Raw genomic sequence first — 20378 nt, 5'->3', positions numbered from 1 at the left:
TAAAGTTGTGGGGAAGAAGAATCAGGGATTGTATGAAGTCAGAGTTTAGGTTCCTAAGCAAAAATTTCAGAAGGGCTCCTCTTCAACCTTCTATAATGATAAAAATCAGTAGATCTTCCCTTTGTTTGGAAGGCTTAGCAGATGATATCCTCTCTCATTGCTTTAGTTATCTCTGCTCTAAAAATTCATTGATGGGAGGGATAGTGATTCTTTTATTATTTCCTTCATAACCCCAATGTGGAAGATTTGACATCTGTGGTATAAGGTAAAGCAGAGATTTTTACCACAAACGTTTTATTTTCGTTTCCTAACATGGGTGATCAGCATCCAGACTATAAGTAAACGAAGCTAAAACAGGTTGAGGGTAACCAAAGGGTCTCAAACTCTATGGTGAGTTAGGGGGCTACCTACCTTAGGCATGTAAAAGCTTCCCCTGATGGAATGGGCAGATGAGAACAATTTGTTTCAATGGTCACAAAGGCAGGTGAAGTGCTTACAATTGTTGTGGACCCTTAGAGCTTAGTTAGACATTGCAAAGGTCATCCACTGCATCTCGAACCATCACCAGTTCTCTTGGCTCTGTCCCCTGGACAGTGGAACTTTGGGGGAGAGAGAGAGAGAGAGAGAGAGAGAGAGAGAGAGAGAGAGAGAGAGAGAGAGAGAGAGGCTAATGACTTAGTACATTATGCCTCATTTAACTCCAATTTACATACGAAATCAAAAAGATTGAAATAAAATGTCTATTAAAGAATTGGTATTTAATAAATATAAATTTTAATATCCACAATTAAAAAAAAGTTCACTCCATTCATTGTCATTGATGTTTATTTATCATTCTGTGAATTTTCCAAATCTTTTGTTATATTGGGGGAATGAATATTTTATGACTGAATAAAATTTGTCTATTACAGGAGCAGCTGGTATTCAAAAAAAAAATCAATTTTGTCAAGTTTGATGGTAAGGCTGTTCCTTGGCAAGAGAAACTTGTTGAAGTTAATGAAGAGAATTTGAAAATGGCTAAGGAATGGGTTAAAAACCTTGAGGTAAAATGAAGATTATCATTTAGAAAAGAAGCATTAATGAATGGGATTGAATCTATTCTTTTTTTTATCTATATATTTATCTAAATTCTTAGAAAACTGCTTTGAGATGCCAGAATAAGAGTTGGTATATAAATATGTTCTTTTTTTTTTTTTTTCCTGAGGCAATTAGGGCTAAGTAACTTGCCCAGGGTGACACACCTAAGGTGGTATTAAATGTCTGAGGCCAGATTTGAACTCAGGTCCTCCTGACTTCAGGGCTGGTGCTCTATGCACTGCACCACCTAGCTGCCCCTGTTCATTTTTAATAATAAGGAGTAGCAGGTGGTGAGGTGACATTGTGAATAGAACACTGGGCCTGTAATCAGGAGGGCCTGAGCTCAAATTCAGTCTTAGACTGAATGATAGCTATGTGACCCTGGACAAGTCACTTAACTCTATTTACCTCAGTTTCCTCATCTATCAAATAAGCTGAAGAAAGAAATGGCAAATCACTCTAGTATCTTTGCCAAGAAAACTCAATATGGGGTCACAAAGAGATTTAGACATGACTGAAATTAATAACAAGGAATACATGGCAGTTATTCAATCAGTTGATAATATATCAAGATTTTGCTGAATCTAGTGGGTTGCCTTTCTTTGTATCTTCAATGCTTGAGCTGTCAATATTCTTTTTACAGTATCTTTCTAGTAGTAGGATCACTGGACCAGAGTATGAATAATTTATATCTCTATATAATATCATATGGATTTTTTAAAAAGATTGGCCCAAATCATAGTACCATAATGATAGTTCTTGATTTTCTAGAGCTACACCCTTGGCTTAACATTTTAGAGGAAATAAAATTTTATAACATCTTACTGTGCTGGTAAAATACATAGTCAATTAAAAAGGATATCCCTTTTCGCAAAAGTTTCTACTTTCTTGGACTGTATAGCCTTCATTTTTTAAATACTTTTTTAAGGATCCAAATAGTCAACCAGATGCTTGAAAAGGCACTAAGAAAAAGATCAAAATCTGTTTTTTTGATAAGCCAAATGTGGCCATGGACTATAGCCATCTTTAAAACAGTACAGATGGCAAACCTCAGAGACCCAGATTTATCAAGGAGCAAGAGACATAGCAGATCACTCTGAATTTTAATCAAAGCTAAGCCTTTCCCATCATATAGAGCAGTCACATTCCCTGGAGGTTCTGTTAAAAAACGAAGGACTAATTACAGTATGAAGTAACAGTAGCTGTAAAATTCTGTGCCAAGTAATAACTTGGTTGGTCCTGGGAAAGAAAGTGCTCATTTCATGCTTCAAGCATGGTAAATTGTTCAAATTAATAGCTGATGAAATTGCCAAGAAGTATGAAAAATGGTGATGTGGTGGAAAAAGCTTTAGATTTGGAGCCTGAGGGCCTGGGTTCAAATCCTGATTTGAACTCATCTATATGATTTTGGAAAGGATCACTTCATCTTTAGAGGTCTCAATTTCCCTGTCTCTAAAATGAAGGGGCGATCTAGAGGGTCTCTGGGATCATTTTTGGTTTTAAATCCATGATCCTATGCTCTGTGGTTTAATAACTATAGCTTTCAAGAAAACCATTAGTTCAGATGCTATTAAATTAATTTGGAATTTGCAAGAAATCAGCTATACTATATGTTGTTCTCATTACTTTTAAAAGATGTAAATATGGTGTGTTCTGTGTTATGAAATCACTAGAGATAGGCAAGTAAAGATGAAAACCCAAAATGTTTGTATAACTTTTAAAATATGAATTGATGAGCTCCCAAACTAGATTAAGTTTCATTTTTATGGCATAGTGCCCTAAGTGGACTTCAGTTGAAGTCCAGAATCTGTAGTTCATAAAGGTTCATGATCTGGCCCACTTTAAAGTTCTAGCTTTATTTCTTAACTACTTCTGTGAAATGAGAGAGGTAGGTCTAAGATCACTTTCAAATCAATCAATAAGCATTTATTAAGTACTTACTATTTTCTAGGCATATTGTTAGGCACTTGAGATACATTTCAGTACTAGGCATTTAAATAACAAATAGTCTATTTTATGTGAACTCAGAGCCATAATATAACAGAATATTTTTGGAATCCAGCCGAATTTTATGAAATGCAAAGAGAGCAATGCATTTATCAAATGACAGGTAACATGCAGAAAATCTGGGTTGAAAGAGAGGTGAAGAAGGGATGGATAATCTTATTAAGTCTATGCCAAGAGGTATTTAGGCAGTGTATTTAAACTGTGTTGACAGCTGAAGAAACAGTAACCAAGTTAGTTTTTCACCCACAAAAGCACATAGATAAAACAGCATTAAAAGCCATATCTTCAAGACAGATAATCCATAATAAGGGCTTCAAGCTGTCTTTTACATGTCCAGATAGAAGCATTTACAGTATTCGACAATATCCAATATAAGTTGTTCAGCTTCCTGGAATCATTGGAACTAAATTCTAACCTCAGCGTAATTTGAATTATCTTTTATGCTGCAGTCTCTCTCCCTTTTAGAGGCATAAAATTAAAAACAACAAAAACAACAGTACCTGTTATCATTTCTTATCTGGTCTATTCTAATTGTTCTCCCAAACTGAAATAGTTCCCTTTTTCTCATCCATCTTCTACGTAGCTAGCAAAACGATTTTCTTGAAACACAGGTCTGATTACTCTTTATTGTTATTGTTGTTGTCATTCAATAATTTCTTTTTCTAAAATATGATGTTTTATTTTTTTCCAAATTATATATAAAGATTCAATTTTAAAAATTTTGAGTTCCAAATTTTTTCTCCCCCCTTTACTTCCACCTTGCTAAAATAATAAGCAATTTGATATAGGTTATATATGTACATCATGTAAAACATCTTTCCATATTAGGCATGTTGTGAAAGAAACAGACCAAAAGAAAAAAAAAAAAAAAACAAAGAAAGAAAAACAAAGAAAATGAAAATAGTATGCTTCATTCTGCATTCAGATTCCATCAATCCTTTCTCTGGATGTGAATAGCATTTTTCATTATGAGTCCTTTGGGATTATCTTGGATCATTGTATTGCTGAGAATTCATTCACAGTTGATCAACATATAGTATTGCTGTTGCTGTGTACAATGTTCTGGTTTTGTTCACTTCATTTTGCATCAGTTCATCTAAATCTTTCTACATTTTTCTGAAATCAGTCTGCTTATCATTTCTGCTAGCATAATAATATGCATCACAATTATATGCCACAACTTGTTTAACCAGCTTTTGTTTTCAACATTTTGTGACCCCATCTGAGATTTTCTTAGCAAAAAAACTAGAATGATTAGCCATCTCTTTCTCCAGCCCATTTTACAGATGAGAAAACTGAGGAAAACAGGATTAAGTGACTTGCCTAGGGTAACAGACTGAGTGTCTGAGGCCAATCCTCTTTATTCCTAGGCCAGCAAACTGCCACCTAGCTGTCCCAGCTATAAATTAATTCTCTACTGAATTAATTCTAGTAGTTTTTTTGTGATTTCTAGGATTGAATATTAATGCTCTGTTAGTCCCTTAAAATCCTTTACAATCCATTTCTATCTTTTCTGGCTTACACATCATTCCTCCTCATATACTGTTCAACTTGAATCTTTCTTTGTTTCATATGTGATACTTCATCTCTTACCTAGATGCTCTCATGCTGGGTGGTTCAGTGGGTAGAATGGCAAACCTGGAATCAGGAAGACCCGAGTTCAAATGGGCCTCAGGCACTTATCTATGGCCACATCATTTAGTGACTGCCTGTCTCAGTTTCTTAAACTAAAAAATTGAGATAATAGCATTACCTCCTTTACAGGATTATTATGAGAATCAAATGAGATACTATTTGTAAAATCATAGTGCCTGGCATATAATAGGTACTTATTAAATGCCTCTTTCCTTTCCCCCTTCATCTTCCTTCCTTCCTTTCTTCCTTCCTTCCTTTTCCCTTCCTTCCTTCCTTCTCCCTTCCTTCCTTCCAACTTCCTTCCTTCCTTCCTTCCAACTTACTTCCTTCCTTCCTTCCTTCCTTCCCTTCTCCTTCCTTCCTTCCTTTTAAGTTTGGCTCAAGTGAAACCATTTGTTTTTGGTTTTTATCTCATGATTTTCCCCCAACTGGAACCACTTCCCCCTCAAAATTACATTTTGTTTATAAATACTTTGTATATATCAAACTGCATGTATGTGTGTATTGGGGGTAGGGTGTGTTCCTATAAGATGTATGTTCTTTGAAGGCAGGGACTATTTTATTTTCATCTTTGTATCCCTAGTGTATCAGTACTTGGCACATATTAAATATTTAATGTTTATTGATTGGATGATTTTAGTAGGATAGTTAACTGATGATTTTGAAAGTGGGATATTTAATGAGGAGGATATTTTTGAAAGGGCTAATAAGTGATGGGAGTCTGGACCAAATCAGTGATTTTAGGGATCAATGGAAACCTATGGAAAGAAATGCAATTTGGCAAATGATTGGATGAGTAAATTAAATATGAGAGAAATTTATCTCTGCTTAGTAATATCTCAATGTTTTCTTTCTTTTTAATCTTTTCTTCTACCCGTACTCTCTCAGGTTGGAAGTTCCACCAATACATTGGATGCCCTTAAAGCTGCTTTTGCTGATAGAGAAACAAAAGTAATCTATATCCTGACAGATGGGAGACCTGATCAGGTATTATTTTATCCATGGGATAGAAGGGAAGAAGCAGCAGGAAATATTTGAAATAGCACTTTGTGAATGAGCTGAGCGTCCAGATTCCTTAAAACCTATTCTAGTTTAAAAACTGTTGAGAAAGTTGCCACATTTTCTTTTTTATTTGGAAGCTAGCTTTCCCATCTAAAGATACTGGGAAAAGATGAGTACAAGGATTACCAACTCTTAAGGTTATACATAAGAGAAGATGCTTTGCATGAAAAGTTACATGCTCTAGCCAATGGAATAATATATATTTGAATAATATCTGATGAGAATATGTAAGGAAAGTGTATTGGGGGATACCTATATGTATTTTTATAACCTGGGCTAATATTATTTGTTAGGACTTCATCATTTTCTTCCCCCTTCCCTCTGCTCTCATCACTATCTTATCCTTGGTCAGAATGTAATTCATTAGTGAAGGTTACTACAAGGTTTAGATAAATGGAACAGAATAGCTTTTTCCTCTTAAAAACCATTCAATATAATAACACAAAGCCACTCATTCATGAATATCTAGCCAGTGGCTATGCCTGATCTGGCTGGGTTCCCTTTTCACCTCACAAATTCTCTAAAAAGTCATGGAAGATGAGTAACTGAAATCACACGTTGAAGCATAGAATATATTTTCATATGAAATAATGTAATATGGAAAGGCTAGTTATGAGATCAGCCCACAAAAATTCTTTCTGAAGTAGAGAAGAGGTAAGTTCAAAGATTCTGTTAGATTGAATCCATTTTTTTAGTAGATTGAATAGGTCATTTGTTAAAAGTAAAGATTTGTGGGTTTTGGATTAAAAAAAAATTGGAATACATACTGCTGGAAATGTAGTGGATGCCAAATCTTTCTGTTTCTGCCTCCACTCTAATCTCATTTAACTCCCTTTTCCATTCACATAACTAGCTCCTCAGTTCAGGCCCTCATAATTTACCATCTTAATTCCTTTCCTTAAATGTAGATTTGATCATCCTTTACTCAATCAACTGCAATGATTTCTTATTATGTCTAGGATAAAGTATTAACTTCTTTATTTAGCTTTTAAAGTTATTCACAACTTTAACCAAACTTTCCAATCTCAATGGTCATTACTACTCCCCTCATGCTGGAGGCTCCCCTCCAGCCTTTTTTGATCTTTTTGATTTTTCAACTGCTAGTGCCCCCCCTCTGAAACTACCTTGTTTTTAATTATTTTGTATTTTTAAGAAAACATGTATCCAGCTTTTGTTCATTTATTTATTTGTTTTATTGAGGCAATTGGAGTTAAGTGATTTTGCTTACACACAGGGTCACACAGCTTCCAAGTGTTGTGTCTTGAGACCAAATTTGAACTCAGGTCCTCCTGACTTCAGGCCTGGTGCTCCATCCACTGCACCACTTAGCTGCCTCCCAGCTTTTATTTTCTTGCATGTGCTTATATATGTACTTTTCATCTCTTATTAGAAATTATTTCATTCTTTATACTAGTATCTTCAGCAACTAGCTTAGTGTATGTCATATTAATTTTTAAATTTTTCTTTATTAATTAAAAGAGTCAAGAAGAGGATTATGAGTAGATGTACAGAACCTCTTCAAACAAGAGAACATGAATTTGAAGTTGGCTACTAGACTGAAAGCTTCTTAAGGGCAGAAATGTCATATTCATTTTTATATCTTTTAATGAGCCCTGTACATAGAATGCTATAATATAAATCATAGGTAGAAAACATATAGTTGGCCATATATTGTGGACAAAAAAAACCTTCCAGTATATCTTAAACTAGATTAAAATGCAATTGGAAAATAATTAACAAAATAAATAAACAGATAATAGAAACAGATAATATTAATAAGTGGTTCTCAAAATCAATATGAAAAAAGAGATAAAAGGAATTAGTAATGAGGAAACCAAATTATCACTCTTTTGCAGATGATAGGATGGTATACTTAGAGAACCCTAGAGAATCAACTTTAAAAACTATTAGAAACAATTTGCAACTTTAGCAAAATTGAAAGATACAAAATAAATCCACATAAATCATCAGCATTTTTACATATTAACAACAAAGTCTAATAGCAAGAGATAAAAAGAGAAATTTCATTTAAAATAACTGTTGATAATATAAAATATTTAGGAGTCTGCTAAAGCAACATCAGGAACTATATAAATACAATTACAAAACACTTTCCACACAAATAAAATCAGATCTAATAAATTGGAAAAATATTAAGTATTCATGGGTAGGCCCAGTGAATATATTCACATGACAATAGTACCTAAATTAATCTACTTATTCAGTGCATAGCAATCAAACTCCCAAGAAAATATTTTACAGATATAGAAAAAATGGTAACAAAGTTCATCTGAAAGAACAAAAGATGAAGAATTTCAAGGGAATTAATGAAAAAAAAATGCAAGGAAAGGTGGCCTAGCTGTGCCAGACCTAAAACTATATTATAAAGCTGCAGTCATCAAAATCATTTGGTACTGGCTAAGAAATAAGAGTAGTTGATCAGTGGAATAGGTTAGATTCACAGGACAAAATAGTCAATGACTATAGTAATCTAGTGTTTGACATCACAAACCCCAGCTTTTGGGATAAAAACATACTGTCTGACAAATCTGCTGGGAAAATTGGAAACGATTATGGCAGAAACTAGGCATTGACTGACTCCTAACACCATAAACCAGGATAAGGTCAAAATGGGTTCATCATTTTGACATAAAAAGTGATATTATAAGCACATTAGAGAAACAAAGGATAGCTTACCTCTCAGATCTGTGGAGAAGAAGGAATTTGTGGCCAAAGAAGAACTGGAGTTCATTACTGAACACAAAACAGATAATTTTGATTATATTAAGATAAAAAAATTTTGTACAAACAAAACTAATGCAGCCAAGATTAGAAGGGAAGCAATAAACTAGGAAAACATTTTTACCTTCAAGGGTTCTGATGAAGTCCTCATTTTAAAAGTATATAGAGAATTGACTCAAATTTATAAGAATTCACGCCATTCTCCAATTGATAAATGGTTACAGAGTGACCACAAAGTGAAAATGGCTCCATGAACCTTTAGAATGCCATTATAAATATGAATTGTATTATGTGTTTAGTTAAGTTGAATTGACCTCTTTGGAAATTTTGTTAGTTTATCCCTGGCTTGACTGCTGGAGGTCATAAGAAGCAGGTGGTGGGAATGACCAACGATTGGCAATTATTATGGTGCACTGACAAAGGTTTAAATGCAGTGCACTGAGCCTCATTTCCTAAACTTTTGGGAAAAAAAATATTTTTTATTCTATTTCTAATTTTTTTAATTTTTATTTTTTGTTATTTAAAATTTTAAATTTATTTAATATTTTCCACTAGTTACATTCAAAATATTTTTTAAATATTTGTTTTTAAAATTTTTAAGTTATAGGTTCTCTTCCTTATCCCTACCCATAATTAAGAAATCACATGTGAAGTTATGTAAAACATTTCCATAAATGTCAAGTTGTGAAAGAAAATACAGATCTCCTACCCTAATGAAAATAAAAACCCTCAAGACAAATTAAGTTAAAATGAGAGAGACAGAGAAAGAGAGAATGTTTCAATCTATCAGTTTCTTCTCTGGGTATGGATAGGTGTTTTTTTTTTTTTTTTTTCATTATAAGTCCTTAAGAGTAGTTGTGGATGATTGTACTGCTGAGAATAATGGAGTCATTGAGCAGCTGGTCATCCCAGAATATTACTATAACTTTATATACAGTACATTTCATTTTACTTGACTTTATGCAGAACTTTACAGGTGAAAAATTCTTGAACAACAAGAATTCTCTGTAAGTTAATTTTGGTTTTAAAAGAATCAGGTCCATTCTTTAAAACTATAGAATTTGGATTGTGGTATGGACCCTTATTTCATTCTTCCTTCCCAGCTCTCTCGTGACCTCATTAATCCTAGAAGGAGGCATTAGTATACCATTTGTAGACTGCATGAATGCTAAGGTAGTTCTTCACATTCCTTTGTTTCAAATAAACATGAGACTGGTTCTGTTCAAATATAATCTCCTTGAGGACAGAGATTGTGCCTTTGTATTTCTAGCACTCAGTACAATGCTGGAAAGCCCAGTGCTTTGCACAAAATAAGCTCCTAAATAAATGCTTATTGATTGATTTGTTTCTCTTAAGCTTCTGGTTTATAATCATTATCCTATCTTCCACCTGCTCTGGAGACAGTTAAATGGAATTTTTTTAAAGCACAAAAACTTATAAGTCCAGATGCTTATTTAAACTCATAAAACATTATCAATTGCTGATTTTACCTGCGTTTTACCACAATCAAATCACTGACATTAAAATTAAACCAGAAAATCCATTGTTAAGTCATGAAATTATAAATTGAAAATTGCTGTTGTCACAGTGGCATGTGTACTAAGGAATTATTTTCTTCTTTCCCTTCCTTTTTTCTCTCGTTCTCTCTTCCTCTTTTCCCCTCACTCTTTTTCTCCTCCTTCAAATTCCCCTTCTCCTCATCCCACCTCTTTCTATCTTTTAAAAATAACCTACAATAGCCTGTAGAAACAATTTTTGCTCAAATCCAACTTCAAAAGAAAATTCCTATTCATACAATCTCCCTCAATTACCATGATGAAGATGCCAATGATTTTTTGAAGAAGCTCTCCTTCAAGACTGGAGGAGAATTCCATTACTTACATTTTGTTTCTCGCGATCCTTTGGACCCAGCTATTTATGCGGTAAGAGTTCATCTGATGGGGAGGAGGTGTTTATTTGATTTAGTATTATAGACCTGAGGTCAGTTAACTATTATTTTCATCTTATTAGAAAAGTAGCAGCAAAACCCTACAACAAAATGCCTCCCTAACAACCTGGTTGTGGCTAATTCTATTGGTTTGGGTACTGTCAGAGTGTATTTTGTGTATTTTGTCCCGTCCCCAGACTGGTCGTTTATCCTTTTACTGCATTAGAGATGAAATGATCCCTAACTTGACCATAGGAAGAGCGAGAGCTGCTGCTTGTCTTTCTGCCCATTAAGGAAGGAAGAAGAAAGAAGATGGCAGCAAAAGTTGAATGTGTACATTTTATTTAGGTCCTTATGAGGTGGCAAAATAAGGAGAGTGCTGAGCTTGGAGTCAAGAAAAACCTGGGTTCAAATTTTGCTACAGAAACACTACCTGTGTAATTTTTGGACTTTGGATATGTCATTGAACCCTTCATCAGTTTTCTTACCTATAAAATGAAAGAATTCATTTTTTAAGGTCTCTACCTACTCTCAATCTATAATCCTGAGATCATGTAATATCATTGAAGATATTTCTAAGGATGATGAGGGCCTATTATCTTTCTTTTTTCTTCCTATCCAGTTTCCTCTTGCTAGAATCTCTATCTATAGTTGACTCCTCAGTTCCCCACCAGACAGAGAAAAAAAAAAACCTGCATCTTATATATCTACATCTTTGTGTGAGTTGTGAGTCCTTCAAACCTCTTTATTATTACTTAAACAATTATTTTCAGTTGCAAATTCTCTCTTCTTCCACCCATCTCCCATTCATTGAGAAGGCAAGAAAAACAATACCCATTATATATATATATATATATATATATATATATATATATATATATATATATATGTATATATATATATATATATATATGAAATCATACAAAACATATTAGCCATATTAGCTATGTTGCAAAAAAAAAAGACAGAAAGAAAAGAAATGAAATGAAGGAAAGAAGGAAGGAAGGAAGGGAGAGAAAGGGGAAGGGAGAAAAGAAGGAAGGAAAAAAGGAATAAAAGAAAAAGAAGAAAGAAAAATGCTTTAATTTGCAAGAGTTCTTCAGTCAGATACCTTTAAAGGAATAGTCAATTTTGATTTGATAATATCCAACCCTGCTTGCAATAGAAAACTGCTGCTTCAGATTCTTGAAATGACCTCAACAAATGAGACTTACTGTTCTGGTGGGAGATGACATATTATCATATCATATCCCTACTCCAACCAGCTAACACTTTCATGGTGTTATTTTTTTAATGGAAAGGACTGAAAATGCAATAATTAACATCTATCATCTTTGACAAAATGTATAGAATTAAAGCAGCATTGGTCAGTCTTTTATACTTAGTGTGAATTAGTTTAATTAGATTGCTTTCCTTCTAACATTTGGCTAAGATTATTCAAATGGAGCAGGAATTTTTGCGAGAGAAATGTGAAAGGGGAAAACATTTAATGATGACATACTTTTTTTCAAATGCTTTCATTTAGTTATTTAATTATTAATTTCACTTAATTATTTGATGAAGGAGAAGATAGGACAGATGTAGAAATCACAGTTGGGGAGGCAACAAGCCATATAAGTACATTGAGCAGATAGAGAGGACATAAAAGATGAAGTCTTTGGGTGATGTACTACTCTACAAAGTAGAGGAAGGCATCAAAGACAAACGTTGCTTCATAGTTTTGACTAATTCTAATCTTGGAGGAAGGCCCGTGTTATAGTGCAATTTTTTTTTTCATTAGCATATATTAGAGAAAAAGTAAACTAGTAGTGAAAGCTGAAAAAGTTTTTATTATAACCTCATTCCCTTCTTCCATGGAGATGTCATTTTGCTTCACTTATTATAGATTTGTGGAGTTATTAATAAAGCAATAATTAAAGTCAATTGAGTCATAAAATTATCTTGTTTGGGCATATGCCATATGCCCTCAAGAAGGACATATTTGCAGAAAAGTCATCGGTTCAATGCAGCTGATTCCCAGACATTGTCGAGTCACAGGACTTTCCTTTGATACTTATTACCTGTCTGATCCTGGGGAAATCATTTAACATTCTTAGACTTCAATTTCTTCATTTGAGGCCACTGGATTAGATGGCCTTTGAGGTCCCTTCTAGTTCTAGATTTATATTCTTATTGAAATTAATTCTCTCATAATATTGTTTACCGGACATTCTATTTTTGGAAATGATTAATGTAGAATATCCCTAAATAGTAAGTACAGTTTTAACCTTAAGGATACACTGATTTTTGGGAAATTCTCTGTTAGTTAAATGCCTTCTTCTACATTAATTTATCCAAATGTAATTAGAAAAGAAATTATCTCATATATATGAGATATATGTTTGTACAAAGTTGTGCTATTATCTCTCCCTTCTCTACCTTATGGCATTTGAGCAGCTAGGTGGTATAATAGATGGAGTGATAGGCCTAGAGTCATTTTCTTGAGTTCAAATCCTGGACCAGACACTACATGTGAGTTAGGCAAATAATTTAACCCTGTTTGCCTCCATTTCCTCATCTTTAAAATGAGCTGGAGAAGGAGATGGTAAACCACTCCCCTATCTTTGCCAAGAAAACCACAAATAGGATCATGAAGAGTCAGACATGACTGAAAATCTCAACAGTAACAACTTCTCTTCCTTCTAGATCTCAAAGGCAAGGATTGTTTTTTGCCATTCCAGAACTAAGAACAAGTCCCAATACATGGTGCTTAATAAATACTTAACAATGGCTAATAGGGAATTGTGTTTTGTATGACTTCCCATGTGTAATTGATATCATACTACTTACCTTCTCAATGGAAAGAGAAGAGCCTGAGGAAGAGAGAGAATTTGAAACTCCAAAATTTTGAAAAGATTAATGTTAAAATTAGTAGAAAAATAATTAAATAGAACTTTGGGAAAAAATATTTGTTGACTTACTTGACTTTAATCAAAAGATGATGATCTGACTGGACTTTTGGGGAGCTAACTTGGTGGAAAAAAGTTCTGTGTTTTTCTTTCCCTGAATCAGATGACAAGTTTTAAGGAATGTTTTTATAAAATGTGGATCAACCATATTTTCTGAGTAGTATATGTGTCTGTTTCTCATTTTGGCAGAATGAACAATTGAACCTTTTACTGCATGAAATTGAAATGGGACAAAATCACCTTGAAAGAGTTCAGAACCTTTACACTGAATCCATGATGTTAGACTGGTGGCATAATACAGAAAAAGATGAAGAAACTGAGTAATTATTCTATGTCTTGCGTGACATATATATTTTCATAATGTCATTGAGTCATCTGAAATTTGTTAAGTTTCCTTTGCATTGTTTTTCCCTTTTGGCCTATTTTTGCATGATTTATTTTTACAAAAAGAGCCTTACCTTGGCTCTTTTCAACAATTTCAAAGCAATTCCAAAAAAAATGGATAGAAAGTGCTATCTGCATCCAGAGTCAGAACTATGGAAACTGAATTTAGATTAAAGCATAGTATTTTCACTTTTTTGTTGTTTGTTTGCTTTCCTCTCCCCCTTCTTGTGTTTTTCCCTTTGGATCTGATTTTTTGTTTGAGCAGCACGACACATATGGAAATAGGTTTAGAAAAACTGCACATGTTTAATCTATATTGGATTGCTTGCTATCCCATTGCTTGAATGTTGAAAAATATTTTTTGCATGTATCTGGGGAAAAAATAAAATATTATTAAGAAAAAAAGGAGTTTTAAATTAAATTTTCCTTAAGATTAGTTTTGAGAAGCTAGATAAAGAACATTTGTATTCTCATTTTATACAGGATTCTATTTCAATAAGCTTATTTTAGAGACAACTTACAAGTCACTAAGTTAGCTCACAGTGCCATTTAATTGCACATGTTTAACCTATATTGGATAGCTTGCTGTGTAGGGGATGGAGAAGAGAGGGAGGGGGGGAGAAAAATTTGGAATACAAGGTTTTGCAAGAATGAATGTTAAAAACTAAATTTGCATGTATTTTGAAAAATAAAAAGCTATTAAAATTTTAAAAATGTTATTCAAGGTGTTTCAGGAAATAAAACATCTGAAATGTCTACAATGTACTCACATCTTGTCATTGCTGTCATTTAAGGTATTTGAAGGAGCATCAACAGTATTTTGATGTCTCCAAGAGGAGGGTAAGAATTTAGGCAGAGTGGGAGACAATGAGTCAGGCACTGACATCAATGAGAAAGGAGAGAAAATTGTCATGGAATTCTGGAGATAAAAGCCATCAGGACTTGCATTAGGTGATACAACTGGATAGATTTGAAGTATAAAAGAGGGCAAATAACTGACAGAAGATGGTAGTGGTAAAGGAAGTCTGGGTAATGAGGATCAAGGTCCCATCCGGAGCAATGAATTGGGGAGTATAAAAGAAAGTACTACCAGTACTTAAGAGGACATCTTGGGGTATCACATCATACCTTATCTTCCTAAGCTTATTCTATCTCTTAATATTTTCCCAAATCACCACCACTGCTCTGGTTACATTCTTTTTTCTTTCCAATTTCAAATTTTTAGAGAAAAAGTTCAATTCTAACATCAGCCTTTATCCAAGAAGTGTGTAGGTAAATGTTTAATAACCAGCTTTCTAAGAGAAAAAATAAAAAGTAAAAATGACATATTTTTAAATTTAACCTATATTATTAACACTTGTTCGGCATTTTCAATCATTTCAGGTTTTTTGTAACTCCATTTTGAGATTTTCTTGACAGAGATACTGGAGTGATTTGCCATTAACTAGGTTTAGTGACTTGCCTGGGGACACACAACTAGTAAGTGTGCTAAGGCTAGGAAGATGAGTGTACCTGACTCCAAGCCTGGTATTCTATCCATTGCACTACCTAGCTGCCCCCTCCCAAAACTACAATGATCTTTTACTTGCCAAAAGGGGGGCTGAAAACTGAATCTTGGTGGAAGCTCATGATTGGGAGTCCCTCATGAAATTGTACATTAGTATCTATAATGTACATTTTACATTCTACAATGTACAAGTATGTATATTAGTATCATTAATTTTTTAAAAAATTTTCTAGTTTTATAATATTTAGGTATTCAAATGGTAGTTCTAAATATAAATATTCTACCAAGAGAATACTTTTCTGAAATAAAATTAAATAATGTATGTAAAAAGAGGCAAACTTTTAGAATGGAAAGATACCCAGCTTTAGAGTCAGAAAAAACTGTTCAAGTTTCACTTTTGACACTTTTGAAATTAGCAAGCCACTGTAGACCCCTTAGTTTTCTGGGCAACTAAACCTCTAAAACTTAAAAGTTACAGATAAGTGGCCAATTTGCTTAGGTGAAGAGTTTCTAGGCTGAAAATTCAATAAAATCATTTGTCTGAACCATTTTTTAAAAGTATGAAAATTGCTTTGTAAATTTCAATGATCCACAGATATCAGTCATTATTAGTAACAAATAGGTTACCTGTGAACTGGGAAGGAACTTTGGGATGAATCTATTATAAGTGATTTTTCATTTAACAGGATTCATGATATCTCTGTGAGAAAAAACAGGGTTAGAATGCCTTATAGATCATGTCATGGCCTCATTATGCAAAATTTTATTCTAATGTGGAATTGATTATTATATATAGTTTTGAAATTTTGAATTTGCATTCTAAACTTGGGAAGGTTGAACCCATGAACGTGGAATTCATAGAATCCTAGATGAAGAGATTAAAGATACCTTCAAGGTCCTCTGGTCCAACACCTGATTTTACAATTGGGGAAATTAAGGTCTAAAGATAATGTGATTTGCTCAGGATTTCCTAAATAATAAGCAACAGATTTAGGTTTTGAGACAAATCTGCTGAATCTAAATACCCCACTCTGCCCCCCAATTAAATTTAGTTGCTTAATTGAAAATATATTAATCATAAAACATCATGCTATTTAATACAAATTAATAGTTAAATGAATATAACAAATATAGCTATAGTTATTTCTTTCTATAAGTTTGTCTATTCATCCTGTTCTTCCATTTGACTGTTTTATCTGATGACCTGCAATTGAGCTGGGTAATCTGGTTCACTAGTGTTTCTGGTTCTGCCATTAATTTGAATAAATTAAAGAACAGTTTGATTCAAAACAAGCAGAGGAATGATGTCATGTACATGTCAAACTAACATGGTACAAAGAATAGAAGGCATCCCCCCATTCCTTACAAATGATTCATTTCCACTTTTCTATTCCTTGATGGAAGAAATTCTCTTGGTTGGTTACTTTTTACATGTACTGGAACAGACAGTAAACTATATCTTTCTACTAGGTAAAAGAAGTTATACTGTCTCCTCAAAATAAGACTCCTTTCTGTCCATCTACCTATATGTTTCACAAGCATAATTAACATGAAATTGAAGTGGGATCTTAAGACTTAAAGTTGAAAGAAATCTTACCAGTCAGATAGTTGGACTCCTCATTTTATAGATGAGGAACATGAGGACCACAGAGGATAAAGTGACTCCAGGATTAATGGGCAGCTAGATAGCACAAGCCTGGAGTGAGGATTAATTTTCCTAAATTCAAATTCAGCCTTGGACACTTACTATCTATGTGACCCTGGGCAAGTCACTTAATCCTATTTGCCTCAGTTTCCTCAACTGTAAATTGAGCTGGAGAATTTAAATGGCAAAACATTCCAGTATCTTTGCCCCCAAAGAAAAACTCAAATGGGGTCATGAACAATTAGACATGACTGAAAACAACTGAACAACAATCCAGGATAATATGTCTTAATTTTTTTGTACAGCATCCTGATAACACTTCCACTTCAATGTCTGTGGTGGAGTCCATTTTGACTTTTCCCTTCTGTATATAAAATCTTCATCATTGCACATTCTACAAGCATTTATTATATCCCCAACTACATGCAGAACACTATGTTAGTTACTAGTGAAGATACACAGTCTAGCTAAGATCTAGTTCCTGTCCTCATGGAGTGTACACTTCACACCAAGCCACCAAATCAGATAGCCATGTTTCACAATGCATGACAAATATATCTGAAAGAGGAAAAAATATAGCAGGAGGTAAGAGTTTTAAATGCAACAGTGTTTCTGTATCTTTTTCTAAATCTTGACTTTAGATAGAAAAATGGTGGTCCTAGAGAGAGTGCATACCCCTAAACTGCAAACTAGTTCAGGTCCATGGAAATAAAACTATCTTGAATAGGAGTGCAAAAGCTGCAATTGCATAGATAGATAGATAGATAGATAGATAGATAGATTGTGATTCTATTTCCCCAATTTTATTCTTTTTCTCACATGGGGACTCCATGATGTTTTGTCATGTATTGTGACATTAGTACACTTCATATCTTCTGGGGATCCCTCCTGTCTTTTGGGAAACCACAGGTTGGAGTATTGGATTTGCAGTTTCTTTAATTTGGAATTTTGTTTTTACTTTTCATTGAATAAATGAAATTTTGTAAAACATTCCTGAAAATCAGTTTCACTAAAATTTAAGTTTCAATGAAATTTAAGCAGTTTGAGTTGTTTAAATGTAGCATTTTTGTCATGATCTTTTAATGATATATTTGTGCATTCTCTGTCAAAATATTTTGTGTTTTCTTTTTTCCATTTTCCCTTTCTGAAAAATAAACCTAGGTATAAAAAACCCACCTTTGCAGTGATTTCAAAAACAGAGAAGATGACAAATACACCTTTACAGAAACATACACTGAGAACAGTATCCCCAGCTGACATTGGTTTCTCTAGTCCTTCTGGAAGCCCACCACAAAGTTTTCAGAAGAAGAAAATACCATTTGCAGGTACTGTCAATCAATCAACTAGATTTATTAGAGACATTGTGCTAAATGCTAGGGATGCAAAGAAAGGCAAAAAACCCCAAAACCTTGCTCTCAAAGGGCTAGATTATAGTCTAATGGGGAGGACAAAATTTGAATAAAACAAAATGTCATTCAGAAAGACAAAATGTACAAACAAGACATATGGTGGATAAATTGGAGAGGATCACAGAATGAAGGCATCAGAATTGTGGAGGATAAGGAAAGTCTTCTTATAAAAGGTGGAACTTTAGGAGGTGAGATTTCAAAGAAGCCAGGAAATGGAGATAAAGAGAAAAAGTGTTCTAGGTATAGGAACAGCTGGTGGAAATATCCTGAAACTGGGAGAAGGAGCATTGTATGTGAGGAACAGAAAGGAGGTCAATGGATTGAAGAGTAGAGGTGTAAGATGTAAGAACAATGGAAAGGTGGGCAGGCAGTGAAGGGACTTAAAAGCTGAACAGAAGATTTGTATTAGATCCTATGTACTAGTCACTTAAATGAGTTCAATTTTCTTCATCTTTTCACTTTGGGTAATAGTTGTAGGTGAAATTAAATCCCTATTGAAAAAGAGGCTACCATGTCATTCCTAACTATCCCATCTTAAATTTTGATATTACCATAACCTATATTTTAGTGTTTGAAGATGGCCTTGACATGTATTTCTAGTTATTTTTGCCTCTCTATGTAGGAGAATTGGTGTTGATTATGTGGATTCTAGGCACAGAGCAGGGGGTAGCAGTAAAGGTTTGAATTCCCTCCCTAATACTTTTGTTCACTTTTTGGGGGGCTAATCTCTATAGCTTCTGAATAGGCAGTGATTTAAAATGCCAGTCGATGTAATGAAGCTGGAACTTCAGTTCTCATAGGCTAGGTAACTGTACAAAGGGCATGCCCAAGTCCAACCTCAGTAGTTGTCAATGGGAATACTTTTTTAAAAATGACCCCATTACAAATCCAGTGCATTACTGCTGCTGTTTTTAATGTGGATATATTTAAGGTTTGCCTATAATTTTTGCCAATTATAAAAGCAAGAGTATTTATCAATATTATTTCTACTACTACCACTACTATTAATATTATTATAGGAGTATTTGGGTGACTTAGTAGATAAGGCTCTGGGCCTAGAGTCAGGAAGATCTCAGACACTTATTTATTGTGTGATCCTGGGTAAGTTACACTGTTTGCCTCAGTTTCCTCATCTGTAAAATAAACTAGAGAAGGAAATGGCAAACCACTCCAATATCTTGGCCAAAATGAGTTCATGAAGAGTCAGACATGACTAAAATGACTCAATAAAAAAAAAAAAAAAACCAGTAATATGGTGCAGGATAAAATTACACTTAAAAGGTTTAACTGAATTTTCCCTGTTTAATTGACCAGGTGACATCAAAGACTTTACTGATATAAGCATTTATTTTCTTAATGAAATCAAAGTCACCTTCTAACTAACCTCTTCCTGCTTCAGTGTCTGAGGCCAGATTTGAATTCTATAGGATGAGTCCCAGCATTATTATTGACTGCACCAATTACCTGAAAGACAAAAGAGACCAGAAACTCCCAGAGCAGCTATTCACTTTTGATGATATTGGACCATATTCCAAAATAGAGTTTGGAAATCAGTGTATATGTCTGTTCAAATAGAAAGGAAAGCCTAAAAAAGCTTAAGAAATGATGTGGGCCATGATCAAGTAGGATTCCAGGAATGCAGCGCTGGTTCAATAGTAGGAAAACTATTAGTATAATTGACCATATTAACAAAAACCATATGATCATCTCAATAATTGATACAGAAAAAGCATTTGATAAAATCCAACATCCATTCCTATTAAAAATGCTTGAGAGTATAGGAATAAGTGGATTTTTCCTTAAAATAATCAGTAGCATCTATTTAAAACCATCAGTAAGCATCATATGTAATGGGGATAAACTGGAACCATTCCCAATAAGATCAGGAGTGAAACAAGGTTGTCCACTATCACCATTACTATTCAATATTGTATTAGAAATGCTAGATTTTGCAATAAGAGTGGAGAAAGAGATTAAAGGAATTAGAGTAGGTAATGAGGAAACCAAATTATCACTCTTTGCTGATGACATGATG

At 33.8% G+C, this 20378-nt stretch overlaps 1 protein-coding gene across 5 annotated transcripts in view; it reads left to right on the top strand.

Moving 5' to 3' along the window:
* Nucleotides 1–20378, top strand: part of VWA3B (von Willebrand factor A domain containing 3B) — a 200918-nt gene that overhangs the window by 108339 nt on the left and 72201 nt on the right. For all 5 annotated transcript variants that reach the window (XM_074300331.1, XM_074300333.1, XM_074300335.1 and 2 more), the window contains 5 exons: nt 912–1043; nt 5608–5706; nt 10263–10445; nt 13588–13718; nt 18096–18259. In XM_074300331.1, coding sequence (XP_074156432.1) covers nt 912–1043; nt 5608–5706; nt 10263–10445; nt 13588–13718; nt 18096–18259 — 709 coding nt within the window. The remainder of the gene's footprint in view (nt 1–911; nt 1044–5607; nt 5707–10262; nt 10446–13587; nt 13719–18095; nt 18260–20378) is intronic.

This window comes from Sminthopsis crassicaudata, chromosome 3 (assembly GCF_048593235.1).
Source record: "Sminthopsis crassicaudata isolate SCR6 chromosome 3, ASM4859323v1, whole genome shotgun sequence".
Classification (NCBI taxonomy): domain Eukaryota; kingdom Metazoa; phylum Chordata; class Mammalia; order Dasyuromorphia; family Dasyuridae; genus Sminthopsis; species Sminthopsis crassicaudata.
This window is presented reverse-complemented; position numbering and strand designations above follow the sequence as displayed.